At 36.8% G+C, this 17,824-nt stretch overlaps 1 protein-coding gene across 1 annotated transcript; it reads right to left on the bottom strand.

Annotated features, from left to right (window-relative positions):
* Positions 1-5,299: 5,299 nt before the first annotated feature.
* On the bottom strand, positions 5,300-16,971 carry LOC129875019 (calcium permeable stress-gated cation channel 1-like). Its single transcript, XM_055950452.1, has 12 exons — positions 16,906-16,971; positions 15,825-16,145; positions 14,768-14,914; positions 13,725-13,860; positions 13,015-13,116; positions 11,776-11,895; positions 11,495-11,575; positions 10,816-11,156; positions 9,402-9,647; positions 7,738-8,062; positions 6,885-7,118; positions 5,300-6,081 (listed from the first exon to the last, which is right to left on the bottom strand). Exons 2-12 carry the CDS (start codon positions 16,136-16,138, stop codon positions 5,827-5,829), a joined length of 2,301 nt encoding a protein of 766 aa, XP_055806427.1. The 5' UTR covers positions 16,139-16,145; positions 16,906-16,971; the 3' UTR covers positions 5,300-5,826.
* Between the last annotated feature and the right edge of the window lie 853 nt (positions 16,972-17,824).

Genomic DNA, 17,824 nt, shown 5'->3' on the forward strand with positions numbered 1-17,824 from the left:
GAGATAAAGGAGATGGCTCGAACTACTCAAAGACTATGATATGAGCATCCTCTACCATCCAGGTAAAGCTAATGTTGTTATTGATGCTCTTAGCAGGTTGTCTATGGGTAGCACTGCCCATGTGGAGGAGGGAAGGAGAGAATTGGCGAAGGAGGTACATATATTAGCCCAATTGGGAGTTCGTCTTGAAGAGAACAATGAAGGTGAAGTTAATATTCAGGATGGGTCTGCATCCTCACTTGTGGCAGAGGTAAAGGAGAAACAAGATCAGGATCCTGTCCTTCTCCAATTGAAGGAAGTTGTTCACAAACAAGAGGTGATGGTTTTTACCAAAGGAGGAGATGGTGTGTTAAGGTACCAAAATAGGTTGTGTGTACTTGATATCGATGATGTTCGAGAGAGAATTATGGCCAAAGCGCATAGTTCCATATACTCTATTCATCTGGTCTCTACAAAAATGTATCATGACTTGAGGGAAATCTATTGGTGGAGTGGGATGAAGAGAGATATTGCGGAATTCATTTCCAAGTGCCCGAATTGCCAACAGGTGAAAGTTGAGCATCAAAGACCCTGCGGTTTGGCTCAAAATATAGAAATCCCGGAATGGAAGTGGGAGATGATTAATATGGACTTTATCACAGGTCTGCCAAAGTCCCAGAAGCGACATGATTTAATTTGGGTGATTGTGGATAGAATGACGAAATCAGCTCACTTCTTGGCAGTTAAGACTACTGAAACCGCAGAAGATTATGCAAAGTTATACATTCAGGATATCGTCAGATTGCATGGGTTCCCTTGTCTATCATTTCAGATAGAGGAGCTCAATTCACCTCCCAATTCTGGAGATCCTTTCAGAAGGGATTGGGTTCAAAGGTGAACCTTAGTATGGCCTTTCATCCCCAGACGGATGGCCAAGCGGAGCGCACCATCCATACATTGGAAGATATGTTAAGAGCTTGTGTGCTTGACTTCAAAGGAAATTGGGATGATCACTTACCTCTCATAGAGTTTGCATATAATAATAGCTATCATGCAAGCATTCAAATGGCTCCTTATGAAGCTTTGTATGGGAGGACGTGTAGATCGCCAATTGGATGGTTTGAAGTTGGTGAAGTTGAGTTGATTGGGCCCGATTTTGTTCACCAAGCCATGGAGAAGGTGAGGGTTATTTAAGATAGGCTAAAGATAGCCCAAAGCCGCCAAAAATCTTACACCGACGTGAGGAGAAAAGACTTAGAGTTTGAGGTGGGTGATTGGGTATACTTGAAAGTGTCACCCATGAAGGGCGTCATAGGTTTGGAAAGAAGGGGAAGATTAGCCCTTGATATATTGGTCCTTACCAGATTGCGAGGCAGATTGGGAGTGTCGCCTATGAGTTGGAGTTACCCTCAGGGCTAGCCTCTATTCATCCAGTATTTCACGTTTCGATGTGGAAGAAGTGCTTAGGCGATCCCTCATTGGTAGTCCCCATTGATAGTATTGGAGTTAAGGATAGCTTATCCTATGAAGAGGTTCCGGTCTAAATTCTTGATCGCCAAATTCACAAATTGAGGAACAAAGAGATTGCCTCAGTCAAAGTCCTATGGAGAAATCAATTCATTGAGGAAGCCACATGGGAAGCAGAGGAAGATATGAAGTCTAAATATCCCCATCTATTCATGCCTACCGATGAGAATGTTGGAGGTAATGCCTACTTTCTTGACTTGAATTCGTTTGTGCATTTTGAGTTTGGATAGTAAGTTAATTGAGAATTTGATTTGTTGATTGGTTGAATTATGATGGTGATTTGTACCCCAATTTCCATTCTAGGTTCACTCGTCATTTGAGGACGAATAATCCCAAGGGGGAGATATTGTAACACCCCCCAAAGTTTTTCCCTAAGATTCGGACCTTCCTCTTATTTGTGTAGGGTCGGACTCAATTATTGTAAGTATATGCATGAGTTAAGATGAGTCCCTGAGAAATTGAAAAGTGTTAGAGGTCACGTGGGGTCACAAAGGACCCCTAGGACCAAGCTAAGTCTAAAAGATTCGTCGTGACAGTTTAGGATGAGTTCATATAAGGAGTCGACTTCTAATGACCCTATCTTTTGAAATATGACGATCTGGATGGCCCACGACCTACTAAATTAGAGGTCGTCGAGTCTTCTTTCCAACGCCACTAAGAATGTAATTTTTGGAGATCGGAGTCAAAAGATATGATGATCCTAAGACGGACGGGTACTACAGGAATTTCAGGCCTGGGGACAACTGCTGGAAACCTGGGCTTGGCGCCGCAGTGGCGCGACGTGCCACTATCGCGCCAGGAACAAGCCTCAGTAATTTGGTCCCTGGCGCGGCGCGCCACTAGAAGATGTGCAGGGTTTTTAAGCCTATTTTTCCAGAACCCAGAAAATATGGGCTTGGAGCTGTAAGGGCGCGATGAGCCACTATCGCGCCACAAAATAGCCTCAGTAGTTTGGTCCTTGGCGCGATGCGCCACTATAAGATGTGTAGGTTTTAAGCCTAAATTGTACTTGGCGCCGCAGTGGCGCGACGCGCCACTATCGCGCCAAGAGTGTTTTAGCCATTTTCCAAATTTTCGAAGAAAGGGCAATTTGGGTATTTCCCCAAATTATATATACACAAGCCTTGAATGTTTTTGGACCATATTTTCAGTCCCTCTCTCTCTCTCTCTAAAAGCCCTAGAAAATTTCCCTCTCCTCTTCTTCTTCTCCAAATTCTTCTCCAACAAGAAGTGCCTCCAAGAGCTTCAAGATTCAAGCTTTCCATTGAAGACCCAACATCAAGGTTCTCTTCAAGTCTTCACTAAGGAATGTAAGACTACTCAAAATATGGGTTGAGTCCACCCATGTGCCCTACATCTTCTTTGAGATTTATGGTCCATAAGAATGAAGTTTATTGATAGAGTTAGGTCTAAATAGGTTCTTTTCATCTATTACCCTAATTTCTATTATGTGGATGTTGTGGAGTCAAGAAAGTGATATGCTTCATGTTGTTATGAGTTGATTGAAATGAGAGGTCGAACTTATGTTAATTATGATAAAGAATGTTAATTTTCTTAAATATGTTGTTTATCTTGAATTGTTGATTTAAAACCTTGGAGTTGTGATGAGTTCCAAAAGATTTGTTGAATGAATAGAGGAACGATTGGATAGGTTTGTATGTTGTTATAAATGCATATTTAATCTACTCTTGGAAGATATGATTGGGATTGATCGGATTGTATGATTGGGAGAGGTTTGATTGTGATAGAGATGATGAGTTGACAAGGTTGTAAATGAGACTTGTCGATATGATTTGATTGAGTTGATTGGATGGAGTCTTATGAGCATTGAGTCTTGAGAGGAGTATCGAGCACCGAATTAGGTGAGAGTATAGTCCATACTCGAACCCAATAACTACGTCGCCAAATATAGGAGGGGATTGAACCATTAAAGTCGGATGCTTCCCCGAATTTATTGTCCTGACATTATAGGACTTGGTTGGATTGGATCCATGATTGGTTGATTCGTTCATGCCCTGGCAAAGTATGAGCGGACGCGGTAACAACGTCGGTTTGTTGTACTATCACTGGCTCATAAGTGATGGTTGTCGGATAAGAGATACTCCTATATAGGTCTTGATAGTACTCTGAGTCAGATTGAGTTGAATGGTATGTGATTGGTCCCGTCTAAACCATATTCTTGTTTAGACTTAGGACACTTGATTGAGTTGTTATTTCTCTTGAGTTGAGATTCCGAGTTGATTTGATTCTTCCTTGATGTTTGTTTCATTCGGCCATTTTACATACTCGTACATTCCATGTACTAACGTCATTTGGCCTGCATCATTTCATGATGCAGAGACAGGTACTAGAGATCATCAACCGGCGCACCGTTGAAGATCTACCCACTCCCAGCTAGTTGGTGAGTCCTCCTAGTTTCTGGAGGATGCCGAGATCATCCTTACAGCTTTGTTTTGTTTCCGTTATTTTGATTGTTGGTAGCCATAGACTTGTCATTGACACCTCCTAGATTGTTGGTAGAGGTTTCATAGACCGGAGCGTAGAAATGTTGGATTGTTCTTTCGAGTAGTTCTTCTATAACTGTTGGTTGATTTGATAGTTATTTGGCCTTTGGCCCTAAACTATGAATAGTACTTCATTGATTGAGTCTTCCGCTGAGAGAATGTGTTTGAACGAATGTGTGACTGGACCAGGTGGTTCACTTGGAGGTCAGAAATGGCTTTCGAGTGCCGGCCACGCCTAGGGTACCCTCCCAAGGCGTGACAGTGAGATATCACTGGATTCGAGAAAAAAGATAGAAGACGAATCTATGTAGGTTGAAACAATCTCTATAAATGAGAATCTGCAGATCAAAGTGGTAATAAAGGATAAGTTTTAAATGTGCAAATAACTTGTTGGCATGAGCTCTCTCTAATAAGACGAAGATACCTCATTCTAGTGCATGAGACTAGAGGGGGAGATTTGGGGGGTCTAGCCCCCATTATTTCAAAGTCATACAAAGATGCAACCTACTTTTCTTTGTCAACAAACAAATTGCAAACTTTCATCCTTTTTTCGTTGGTCCATGAAGTGGGCAAGTTTGGTGTAAGTTGGCACCGGCCAACTTTCATACACGGAAGAAGTTCCTTCACTCCTATAAATTAAGAGCTTCAGCTCATTGTTAAATAGATCAAGATAGAGAGAAAAAATATTAGAGAGCAAAGTGAAGTGTTACATAGACTATAAGAAAATAGTATGTGAAGAATAGAGTGTGAGCGATATTTTTAGTAAGGTAAAAAATTAAAAGAGTGTTATTTCTTTTGAGTATATTGTGGTCACTTTGAGTATCGTCCTCATGACTACTCAGTGTAAAATTTCTTACTATAGTGATATCAGTTGCTGCTCTTGGTTCGTGGTTCTTCCCTTATTTAAAAGAATTTCCACGTAAAATTCTTGGTGTTATTATTTTCCCATTTTATTTCCACTATTTTAACCATATATATTTTCGTGTTAGTCCGCATTTTTTCAACACCCGCCCCTGCAAAAGTTCTAACCCGCACTGCTCCACAAATACTCTAACCCACCTCGTCCCGTTGCCATCCCTAACTCGTGTAAAATTAAAAATGCAAATAACTCTTTGTAAGCCGAACTCGTTCTTTGCGAGTTATCTTTTCTCTTCTTGTTCTTTTCTTGTTTTTTCTAATACTAAAATTCTCTTCTAAGTAAAGCTTTTCATGCTCATCTGGAGAAATCACAATCTGACCACTCCCAGAAACAAGTTCTTAAATATTTACTTTCATTTATGCTCCATCAATAGCATCCAAAGCACAATATTATTGAGTTAAATTTATTTTTTTAACAAGATCTCTGTATTACACATCCTACAAACTGCTAAAATAACAGACAACATAATATACATGAACATTTAAGTTTGCAGAATACACAGTTAACCAAACTTCTAACTTCACATCATTTTGGATCTTAATGTTTGACTCCCTACAAAGCCCCCAACTCTATAACATTTGGTCTCAGACAAGTCGAATCATTTTTTCGGGCAAATACAAAGAAAGCACATAATAGTGGGAAAATGACGGATTCTATTGATCAGGCCTTGTTTCTCCACTAGCAGCATAGATTCCAACAGTCGCCCACAGGCTGCAGCCAGCAACTCTTGCTCATTCAAGTAAGAAGGGGCATGTCCAAACTTAGCTAATTTGGTGTGAGGTCAATTTACATTTACCTCGCTTATGTAGAAAGAGTTAGAATCTAATATCCAGAAGAAACAAAGCAGTTAATGTGTATGGTCAGTGACATCGAGAAATGATGTAGAAGAGTTGGCACTCATTCTGCTTGGTGATGGAGTATTTCCTCTACACTGGAGCCACTCATTCTGCTTGGTGCGGGAGTATTTCCTCTTGACTGGCGCTTTGTTGGGACCAGCACAGTACCGTTATTCTCCAACTTATCGTTGAAATCCTCATCATCATCTTCATCATCACCTCTAAAAACAGGATGCAAATAAGCATTTTGAAGGTAGTATTTCAAGTTAAGTTTGGATTCTTTGGCTTGTTCTATAGTATCTTTCCTCTTTGCTTCCTGAAATCCAAGAAGACCAAAGTATATATCCCTTTTAGAGAAAAACAAAAAATGAGATTTAACCTTATAATTCCATGTTAACTATAACAAATCTCTTGCTAATGAAATCTAGCAGTTACATTTGAGATCAACACAGTTAAGTCTTCATCCAATGAAAATAATACACGTAAATGGTGCTTATATTTATAATACACTTACCATTTCTCAAAAAGGTCCACGAAAATATCAGGATCAGAATTTCTAAAATGAAACACTTGTCAAATTTTAAAAATTGAAAATTGATCGATTGTGTAAAGCACTGGACTCAAAAGTACTGCAAATAGGTGAGGAGCACTACAACTTTATCTTTCTTGCTTTTTTTTTTATGTGTGGATCAAGAACACTACCATCAGTCCCTCATATCGTCATATCACCATCAGTAACCTAACCTACTTCTATTTCTGTCAATATAATAAGATAGAATATGCAGCTAGCTTTTTTGGACTAGTATATAAAAACCTATTTGGAAAACAAGGTGATAGATCATCTTCAATTAGCAAATTTAGTTGCTATGAGTCTAAGATGGCACGCTTACACGTACAGAAAAAACTCAAAACGATTTTGAATGAATTATCATATGCTTTCTAAAGCAACAGAGGAGATACAATAATTTTTATCTTGAGTTTATTTAGGGACTTCCATTTAGCAGTATTAAGTAAAGTTTAAAATTTAGTTGACATAAAAAGTTCAAGACCACTTCCATGTGCAGAACATTTATATTTGTAGTAATAAAGGGAATCAAATTGTAAACTTATTGTACACACCTGCAGTGGATATCTGGTGAAAGCTGGCTCGTAACGCCCTTTACAGAAGTAGTGAAAAGATATAGTCAGTACTGGAAGGGCAATAAGGAAAGGAGCAGATTGAGCAGCGCGTTTTGTACTTAGCAATCCCAGTAAAGATAGCTGAGAGAAGACCAACGCGAATATAATACGACCATGAACATCTGGCCAGAATGCTGCTCCACTTTCATACTTTTGATGGTATACATTTATAATCTGCATGATATCAGAAAGGAACACAATCACGAAAAGCTAAATAGGGAGTGTTGATATACACATACAGGTCAAGAAACACCTAGAGTTACATGCAGTATATATAGCAATCTCCAACAAAATATTGCCATAAAATTGAGACTTTCTTAGAGATGGTGGACGCCATCACAATATTAGACTTTATTGAATTTGAAAGATTAAGGGTCCCTCTATGTTAATGCTACATATTGTTCAATAGTTCTGTTCACTAAAGATGTATATGTACCAACAGGGATAGAAAATCCTCGCCTCACTCGAATGTCATGTTGGATGTGTCTTCAGATTATATAAAAAGGACTACACTTGATACTACATATAAAACAGCTTCAAGTGACCTGCAGAACCTGAAACCCTTGCATCCACTGGATAATCCAATATCAAAGCTAACATGATTTTGATTTGTCTAAGATGGTGCGGAGCATACACAACTACTTTAAAAGGTATCTTTATATTAGAACTACATGCATTATAAGTAGACTTCCATATGCATGTCAACCTCTTCAATTTTGACTCAGTATGACTGCTCAATCTGAAGAACCAAATCCTTTATCAATTAAAAAGACTTAAAAAGTGAAAAGATAACCTGATGACGGAACACAAAATATGCCAAGGCAAAGAACACCAGTATGAAAGGAAGCAGAAATGGCGTGACTATAGCATAGACAAGGCCCAACAAGAAGTATAACTGTATCTGCGGTTCTCCAGTGTTGAAATCGAGGCTTCCAGGATCCATCGCCTTCTGTCTATCCCTTGCAGTTTTGACCAAGAAAAAGTTCTTCAAATGGAAGATTATTAGTGGCTTCAACCTTAGGATCTCTCCAGCAATACCGGCCCACCCGTCAACCATTATGTAAGTTATGAAGAAAGTTGCTTTCATTGGGATAGCAACACCAATTGTTTTAGGGATTCTGTGGCAAAAGACAGAATCTTTTAGTGCTTATGAAGCATAGTATTCAAGTAAAGGGATATAGATCTGGAAAATTGCATTAAAAGGAAAGCTAGTACTATCATATATGAGATAACACACTTCAACGCGAGCATACTTCGAAGGAATCGAGGGCCTTGAGTAGATATTAGACTTATTTCCTCATTTAAATGCTAGACATACTAAGACCCAATGACAGTTGCTGCAATTTGTCTGGACATGCTAATAGCAAACAAAGAAAAGATTCCTATTTAGCTGCTATCCAAATTCATAACCATCTATTTCAATGTTCTTCTCTCTCACTCTATATTATCAGGACCATTACATTTGCTTTGACAGGCCACTGCCAGACCGGTAGAAGATGGATATGTATTCTTACTAAATAATCTATCAAGTACTCAAAACTCCTAAAAGTTGAACCTCACCTATGTCGAACCTATGCCCAGTGGCAGAACCAAGATTGTTATAGAGGGAGTCAAAATATAAAGAAAGAAAATATGCATACAAAAGTGTCCTGGGGATCAAATATAGTATATATACACAAAAGAAAAAAAATTGATCCATCTATGCAGTGCAATATCTGGAGAAGTACTGTCAATGACTCCCCTTAGACAGGTAGCTCCAAACTGCCTATGTCCATATACACGCCTATGTAACATACTTCTAGTGCTAGAAACTGAACTGCACTTCAGGTCATGCTGGTCACGGATAATCTCATGAACTGGAGTGGTGATTGGGAAAATAGGAAGAGCTAAAATGCATGTGGCAGGCATGCTCAAAAAGTCAATAGGTAAGAATCTCCTCAACAGGAAAAACACAGAAACCTAGCACAATATCATTTGTCTTCAATTAAGACACACCTCACAAGGACTAAGGAAAACTCGAGGACTGAGCTTCCATAATAGTGATTCGCCTTTCATCAAGCAAGAAAGAAACTATTGTATTAATATTAATATGGGGTACAAATTCCTTCCAAAGGTTGCTAATCCTAAGTGGGTCCATCTTCATTTTTACAAAATTACCATATGAATTGTAATGGAAGCAACTACCTTATGAATGGTAGGGATTCATATTGGTATTTTTAATCTATTTCATTGGGTGGATGTTATAACAGAGCTAACATTCGACCTCAGACCTTATGCAGTTTCTTCTAATCTCATGAAACTAACTATAACAGAAATGGAAGAAGATTATAATCCTATTTTGGAGATCATTGAACCTGCATCTGAAGCAGGCTGTCTGTAAGTAATATCCATTTTCCAATTGATTGTTTGAAAAAATCAAGAGTAATAAAAAAATGCAGTAATGCCACTTCAACTTACTCATTTGCTGACTGATGAATAAAAGTATTTAGCTGATCAAATGCAGCTCCTGCAATTATGCTCCCAAGAAACACATTCACAAAGTTAAAGATGTAGTATTTAGATGCAGATCTTCTTTCCAGAGCTGATATACTTCCCCAGCCCTCAAATTTGGACATCAGCATCAGTATAGTTGGTAAGAATATGAGAAAGATCTTCAAAGCAATCCCAGGTAGAAACCCTTGGATGAATGACTTGATAAAAGGTCTGCACAATATATTGGGTGGAATTTTTGATACAAAGATCTAAGCATAAAACGGATAACCATATATGCAGTGTGGAAGAGGGGTGTGGGGTGTGGTAGCACAAGTCTAACAATCATGCTTTCACAAAGAAACAACTCAGACAACATAATATTCATTTGCATAACTATCACATAGAATGGTGAGAGATAAGGACAAAGAGATCTACTTCGAAGACCATTCATTAATTACTACTTCACGTTTGATCTATGCCATGCCATGTCAATCTTCATGGCTATGATAGGTAACTGATAACCTACAATGCCAGAACAGTTTTGTTTTTCAAAAAATTTGGGGTCAGGATATTGAATTGCCAACATATCACATATCATTCTCCTCTGTTAAGTCAATCTCCCACCCAATCCGGGGACCTATCAATCTCCAATAATGACATTGTGCAGAAAATACATCTAGCCAAGAAATATCCGGAGTGATGTATCAATAAGCAATCAATTAATAGGATAATCATTTCTCCAACTCAGTCATATCATGTTTCAGAATTCACAGATAATATCAGACAATGTCAGATATATACATATACCAGCTAAAGAATCGGCTAATTACCCATACATGTCACCTGTAGCTCCATAACTGCTCATCACCTCACCTATATGGTAAACTGCCCCCCCCCCCCCCAGATGAACATGTGTCACGGCTCCCAGACACCCACATTGGAGTACGTGTGTATACTGTTGCATATATTATATTCATTCTTATCTGACTTATTGAATTGTATATATTCTCTCTAGAAAGGAAATGTCATTTAGCATGTCTTAGGTTGCTAGACTTCTATCAAGCAACACTTTTGTTAATAATGGAACTATCAACAGAAGTGACACTCCATTTTTGCTACAGAAGAGACTACTACTCTCTTAAATGTACAGTAAAGGCAATGTGCACTATTAAGCCTGATTGTCCTATGCATCATTACAAAGCATACCCTAAGATACCAGATCATTTGGTTTACTAACTGAACTAGCTTTTCCACCATTTTGAGAAATTTATGAAAATAGATGAACAAAAATAGCACAGAGCCTTAAACATAGGCTGATAGAAGGCAGAACAAATGTTAAAAATGGGAGATAATGGGATGATGCTGACTCCGGAATAAGTCTATAACGTGGCATACTCACATATCAATAATAACTTTTAGGAATGGTGCTCTTTTCCTGATCCCCTCGATGCTTGCAAGGGTTTGGACAAATGTGATGGGAATCATGAAGAAGAATGTCAGGAAAAAGAATGCAACACCCATTATGAGCCTCCTAATTGTTAGATACACATAGGGAATCGCCAGGTTTTTCCAATATACATCACGTGGCTCTGGAGCCCATTCAGTTAACCACAAAGTCGGATTTCTTGACTGCTGAGTTTGAGCACAAACAGCAGCACCCCACCGTGTTTTGAATGAGACAAATGCCGCTGACATGATAGATTTTGGGTCATTTTTAACCCGCTCTCTCTCTTCAGCTATCTACAAATAAAGCAGAACTTATGACATTGGTAAATGAAAACTAATCTACAGTAATAGTAATATAAAGAATAAAGATAACAAGCTCTAAGTTAAATGATTGATTGAAAGATTCTTTCTTCTTTTTCCTTTTTTTTTGGATGCAGTAAACAGAAAGACATGGATGGCTGAAAGCGACAATCTTCTTAAAGCTTCGAGTCGCATTTTGTATCTATGGACCATATGATGTAAAAAGAAGTGGAAAGAGGACTATTGAAGACACTTTCAGGTGTACTTTGAGAAAGATGTTCAGGTCAATCAACATGCCAGCCAGTTAGAAAAGTTTATTCAAGATCTGTTACCTCTTTTGATAGTCTTTCAACTTCAGCAGTCTGATAGTTGATAGCATCCACTTTATTTCCACAAAGGCCAAGGAAACGAGTCTGCAAGTTCGAGAAGGAATTTTCAAGTACTAGTTAGGATTGAGGTAGACAGATAATTAGTGGAGCATCCTAGAATATTTTAAGATATCCTGAAAGGGAAACAATTTAAATCTCAAAGTATCATAGTATGCTTTAAGATATCCTTATAGAGAAATAAACAATCTCCAAAGCGATGGACTAACTCGACTCTACATCCATACCTTCATCATGGGCCGTTGTGATGGATTTCTAGAATACTTTAGATTGTAATAATCAAGCCAATTTTGCTTCTTGTTCTTCTCCTTGACTAATTTTACGAGTTTATTGGCATTGTAAACAACCTGCAGTAGAACCCAATTACATGAATAAAGATAATTAAGTTTGACTTTAAAAAAATTTGAACTGCAATTTACAATTTGAAACAAATTATCCTATTAATTAATTGTAATATCTGACATAAAAGTGAATCCTCAAGAGTCAAGGAGCGAAGAGATATTACATTAATGACCATACACCGCAAGCATGATCATTGAAAAGTTAGTTTTTCAAGCAAAAAGTGTTTCTGAGAATCATTGTTTAAAGAACTCAACAACTTGTGATAAATGACATTTCCAGAAGTAATATAGATCATTGTTTAAGCATATTCCATCCTTATTGGATGGTTCAACATTTGTTTTTTCCTTGCCTTTACAGGTTATAAATACATCTAGATCCATGAAGATACACGTTTTAACAATTTATTTTGTTCCCAGCGCATATTCCCCCCGATCCAATGGCACACAATTTCTGTAATAGCAATCAGAGCACAACATATTCCAACACAGAACTACTTATGTGCTCCATGCCTGGATAGATAAGTTCTTACCCACCAGCCACGTCTGTCTTTAGATCCAAAAGAGATGAACATTTTTATCTAGTATCTTCTTCTTGGAATGTATTTCAACCATAACCTCACCTAAAATATCCTCACTAGACTAATCTGTGGTTGTGCATGAGAACAGGAAGAGAGGGTCCAGAAGAGCTGATTTTTTACTCTCTTGTACATTCATCTGTAACAAAGGAATCATTCCATCTTAGCTTCTATTAGTCCTCCATTTATGAACTATATCTATCTTTTTTCTTTTAAAAGACCACATTAATGTCTTCAAATAGTAAACCTGTTATTCTTCGACGTGTTTATTAGCGATAAAATCTCAAGATGACAAGTATCAAGTAATTCACAAGATGCAGTAAATGATACCCAATATTTGAAAGGAGAAGCTAAACATGTACAGGAAAGACGCTAACAACTCAAAAGAATCTTAAGTCCATTTATATATTAAAAAAAACACAGTTCTGTTCACAGCTAAGTTGTTCTTACGTAAATGAGTGTGTCCACGAGACAATTAAAGGATATATCTCTTTATCAATGATTTAGCTCCCAAGAAGCATATAGCGTGTGTATTACATCAAGTACAAACCTGATTTGTGAGGTAATGATCTGTATGATTAACCAGGAAAAAGTGCTCGACACATTCACTGACTGATTCATCAGTGTCAGGTGGAACGTTTCTGACAAGGACCTGAGAACAATCAAATTTTAGCTCAATAAATGATGTAGCAAAGTTTTCTAATTTTAGCTCAATAAATGATGTAACAAAGTTTTCTAATTTTAGCTCAATAAATGATGTAAAAAGTTTTCTGTCAGACATTGTTCAAGATTGAAACTGGAAGTTGATATTAACACTACCTAGTTACACTGGTGAAAAGACATTAGCGATGGTTGTATTTGAATTATGAGAATCAATGATCATTTCGGAGATGTTCCTAAAGAGAGGGAGTCAGACCCATTATATGTCAAGAGATCTAACAGTGCTCCTACACTTAGTGATACTAAGAAAAAAATAATTGCAAAAGTAAATGATGCTAAGGAACAAGTAAAGAGGTGTTTTTAAGCATGTCAATAGTTCGGGGACGAAACTAATAATTTGCGCCCAGTTCAGGAGTATTTTCAATAGTTCTCTCTGTTTTTTTTTTTTTAATAAAAAGGCTTCCCATTACAAATCTCTCTATGCATCAATTACTATATTTATCAGATAAGATTATATTTCTATTTTTTTAAACACTACAATCAGAATGGAAACTTATAAATTGTTATTACTGAATAATTTCATATTTCTGTTTCACATACTGTGAATTGATCGGGGCGACGTTTCTCAGATGCAAGAAACTGCAACCTCATATCTGCAACTTTTGCATACTCTTTTTGTAAGACATAGCATGTCCAAACTGTTGAGGCATAGGTCATAATGATATGAGCCCAAAACCTGAAAAGATCCCGTTCAATACAAGTCATTGCAGAAAACAGTTTATATAGCTTGTGAAGATAAAGCAACCAGAAACATATCACAATGTACTGTAAATAAGGTTAATAATGAATTTTTTATATTAAATCTGGACTCCAATCCACACATGAATGAGCCTCCTTTCCTTTTTTTGCCTTGATAAAGTCATATCAATGGATCCTCATAATGTCACAGTGTCTTGTTGACAAGTTCCCTGACCCAAGAAGAGAAAACAACTTCGAACACCAACTATGATTTTCTTGTTTACAAAGGAAGCAGGAGATGTGATCCAGTTGACACCAAAAAAAGGTGACTCGATTGACATGAAGCTGACTTAACATGAAGTGAAGGCTTCTAAGAAGCCAGGAGAAACAGAGTTTGATTAATCAGAAGGATAAAGAATAAACATCACAAAACACAGTAAAGCAATAAAAAGGAACATCCATTTTGAAACAATGAAAAGATTAGCTCCCTCGCCTGGCTTTCCATAGCCTAGCAAAATTAGACATGAAAGAAGAATTTTTATTACAGAAGCGTGATATGACGTAAAAAGTTTGAGCTTAAAATACAGGAAGAACACAAGACTTGGTGATGTATAACATAATAAGATATTGGAATAACAATTTGATAAACTTGATTCTATTGCACCGAAGTCCATAAATGCTCAAAACAGCTTCTAGTTTTTTGGAATCATAACAATAGCCTTGTAAAATAATTAGACAGATATAAAAAAATACATTTTTTCCTAAAGTGGTGTGGACATAAAAGGCTACAGGTTTAAAACGTAAAACGAAAAATAATGTTATATTATATAAGTAGGTATCAGAAAGAACTTGGTAACGATGAGTTTATTACATCAAATACTTGAAGAAAAGGAAAATTGTGTAACCTCTGTGATCCGAGTGGAACATTTGAAACGGAAAGCTTATCAATGTCACTGTAAGTAAGTCCAGACTTCATAAGAGTGCTATTTGTCCAATGAACAGGTACTAGAACAGCAAAAGCAAGCAATGTAATAGGAACAAATATTTTTAGCCTGCATATCAGAAGCCATAAATGTCATCAGATATTCAGTTCCTAAGTGTAACTCAAAACTTCAGCTAAGGAAATACTCTTTGCAATAGAAAAAGGGAAGATATGGATAGTATAAATTATAAAAGATTAATCTAACTCCATAGTGTAAAGGAGAAGAAACTATTTTTGCATTTTGATACATGGATTTGTTCAAAGTCATTGCTAGTGAAGTTCCATCTTTGAAAAAAAAAACTTCTATAGTTTGTTCTATTGCATGCTAAATTACATGATTTACATTTGTAAAAGACCATAGACATTGAATGCTCAAAATGCTGAGCTAATATTGGATGGAATTTAATGGAAAAAAACAGAAACATCCTGTATTAACAAAAGGCAGCTTCACAAGCATCAATTATGCTGTACTTAAGCAACACATCAGTTCAAAAAACTCAATCTATTCCCATTATCGCCTATAATATCAATAGCAGTCTCTTAGTTAATACGGTTATGTGACATAATAGAAACTAAGATAAAAAAGAATTCAGTGCTTCCCTTTCATAACATGATGTGTCTTTCCCACTACTGAAAGACGAATTAAAAGTCACCAAGCATGTACTCCCTCCATTTCAAATCATTCGTCTTAGTTTGACTCGACACGGAGTTTAAGAAAATAAAGAAATTTTGAATCTTGTGATATTAAACTAAAGATGTGTGTAATGTCAAAATGTCCTTTCAATCTTGTGCTCTAATTATGCGCTCCAATCCAACTTGAGTTACTCCTAAGATACAAAAAGTGACATTCTTTTTGAAACAAACTTAAAAGGAAAGTAAGATAACAAATTGAAACGGATGGAGTAATTGATATTGCAACAACGACACAGATATGTTGAAACAAATCATAGACTAGTAAATAATTAGAGATTCAGGGATACCCTAGCAAGTAGATCCGTAAATAAACAGCAGAGTCCAATCCTGCATGGTCAATGAGTTCAAGTTCAGGCATTTTCAGTGCAGCCGGTACCCAATCCAGAAACCTTATATATGCCTTCCAGTCCAAATTAACAACTTTCTTAACAAATCCACCCGACTGCAATGGATCGTTTCTCAGACCCGCAAGATACCATTTTGGAAAGTACACTCTGTCATTGAGTGGTTGAAGCCGCAGAATTGCAAATGCCAAAAGGAAGATGAGTGCAGACAGAATATTTATAGCTGCAGAAACTCCTATATCTTCCAGTGTTGCCATCTTCTACCTGTAAATAAAACATACATATATATCTTCAACTTGGATGATCAAATTTCTCTCAATCAACTATAGCTCAATCCTAATTGGCTAATGATAAAGTGAAATCGGCATAATATATAAACATACACTCAATCTCATGAACTCAACGGCAAGTAAATATTTCTATTTTGAGTATACACGTCTATACACCTCAACTCATATCCACTATCCACTGTTCTAGTTGAACACTCCAACTTACAAAATGATGATCTAGACACCTCTAAAATTTATTTGTCACGTCAGCATCATCTTATGTCCATGAAACACGCTGGAGATGAGTTGGAGTGTTTAGTTGAGACCAAGTTGAAATTCCATTGACTTCATTAAAGAAGTCTGAAAATCTTTCACTATATATGCATGTATGTATGTTAAGAGAGTATTCAAGAATTAATTCAGCACAAGTAGATAATAATTAAGTTGGCGAAAATAGCTCGCTCTTTATGTATTTAACAAAAAGACGACTTAATTAACCGTTGGAAAAAGAGAACAACTTATAATAGCGAAGCATTACATGCATATCAATTAAGAAAATTGAACTGATTTTTCAATGGAATTCATTAAAGAAACACAAAAGGAGATAAGTATTTCGAACTAAACAATACAACTCTAAAAAAAAATCAAGTAAAAATACATTATTTGATCATATATATATACTGAAACACTAAACAAAATCATAAATGTAAAAGAGACTCATGAAAATTGAAATGCATGGGAGCAAAAAATCATACAGCTTGTGATTAGTTGGCTGCTTCTGCGTAGGGAAATTCGAAAGTAGAAAAAGGAAGAGGAAATCCAATTCGTAATAAGTTGCCGACCGAAGAATATAAAGATAACTTGGTACCTCAAGAAAAGGCAAGAACATTCCTCATATGTATTTATCTCTTTCTTTCTTTATTCTTCAGCTTTGCACTTTAACTAAACCACAAGCCAAATCCTTGTCAATTCACTTGTTTACAAATATGTTAATTTAAGGTAAAAAAAACATTTGTACCCAAAAAGCAAAATTATTTACCACCTGTAATTATCTCATTACTTTCATACTTTTATTTTTAACTGCTAATTGACATTTAATACTTGATACTCCATTTATCACTAGCTCTCATTATTTTCATACTTTTATTTTGGAATAATACATAAATTGGCCTCTAAACTTGATTTCAAATTTTAAGTATGACCTTCAACTATTATAGTGCACAAATAGATACTTTAACTATCCATTTCTTAAACAAGAAAACACGCGAATCAAACCTGACATAACGCGTGATCGAGACGTAATTCAGACGCGTTAGGTGTAATTTTTGAAGCTGACAACAGTAAAAAAAAACGGAAAAGACAACTCTAGGTGGTTATTTTTTCTTGTTTGGAAGGGGTGGGGTTGGGGCAAGAGTGGGTGGTGCAAAACACCAAAAAAAATTCAAAACTTGGGGGGGGGGGGTGCATGGGGTGGGGATGGAGGGTGCAAAAAAAACAAAAAAAAATCAAAACTTTTATTTCAAGACAAATTAATATTTTTGGGAGGGGGGTGTGCTGGGGTGGGGTGATGCAAAAAAAAATATTCAAAACTTTTTTTATCAAAATAATTATTTTTTTGGGGGGTGGGGGGAGAGGAGGACGGGGAGGGGGAGGGAGGGATAGCGCAAAGAAACA

The sequence above is a fragment of the Solanum dulcamara genome, chromosome 11 (genome assembly GCF_947179165.1).
Source record: "Solanum dulcamara chromosome 11, daSolDulc1.2, whole genome shotgun sequence".
NCBI classification, from domain to species: Eukaryota; Viridiplantae; Streptophyta; class Magnoliopsida; order Solanales; family Solanaceae; genus Solanum; species Solanum dulcamara.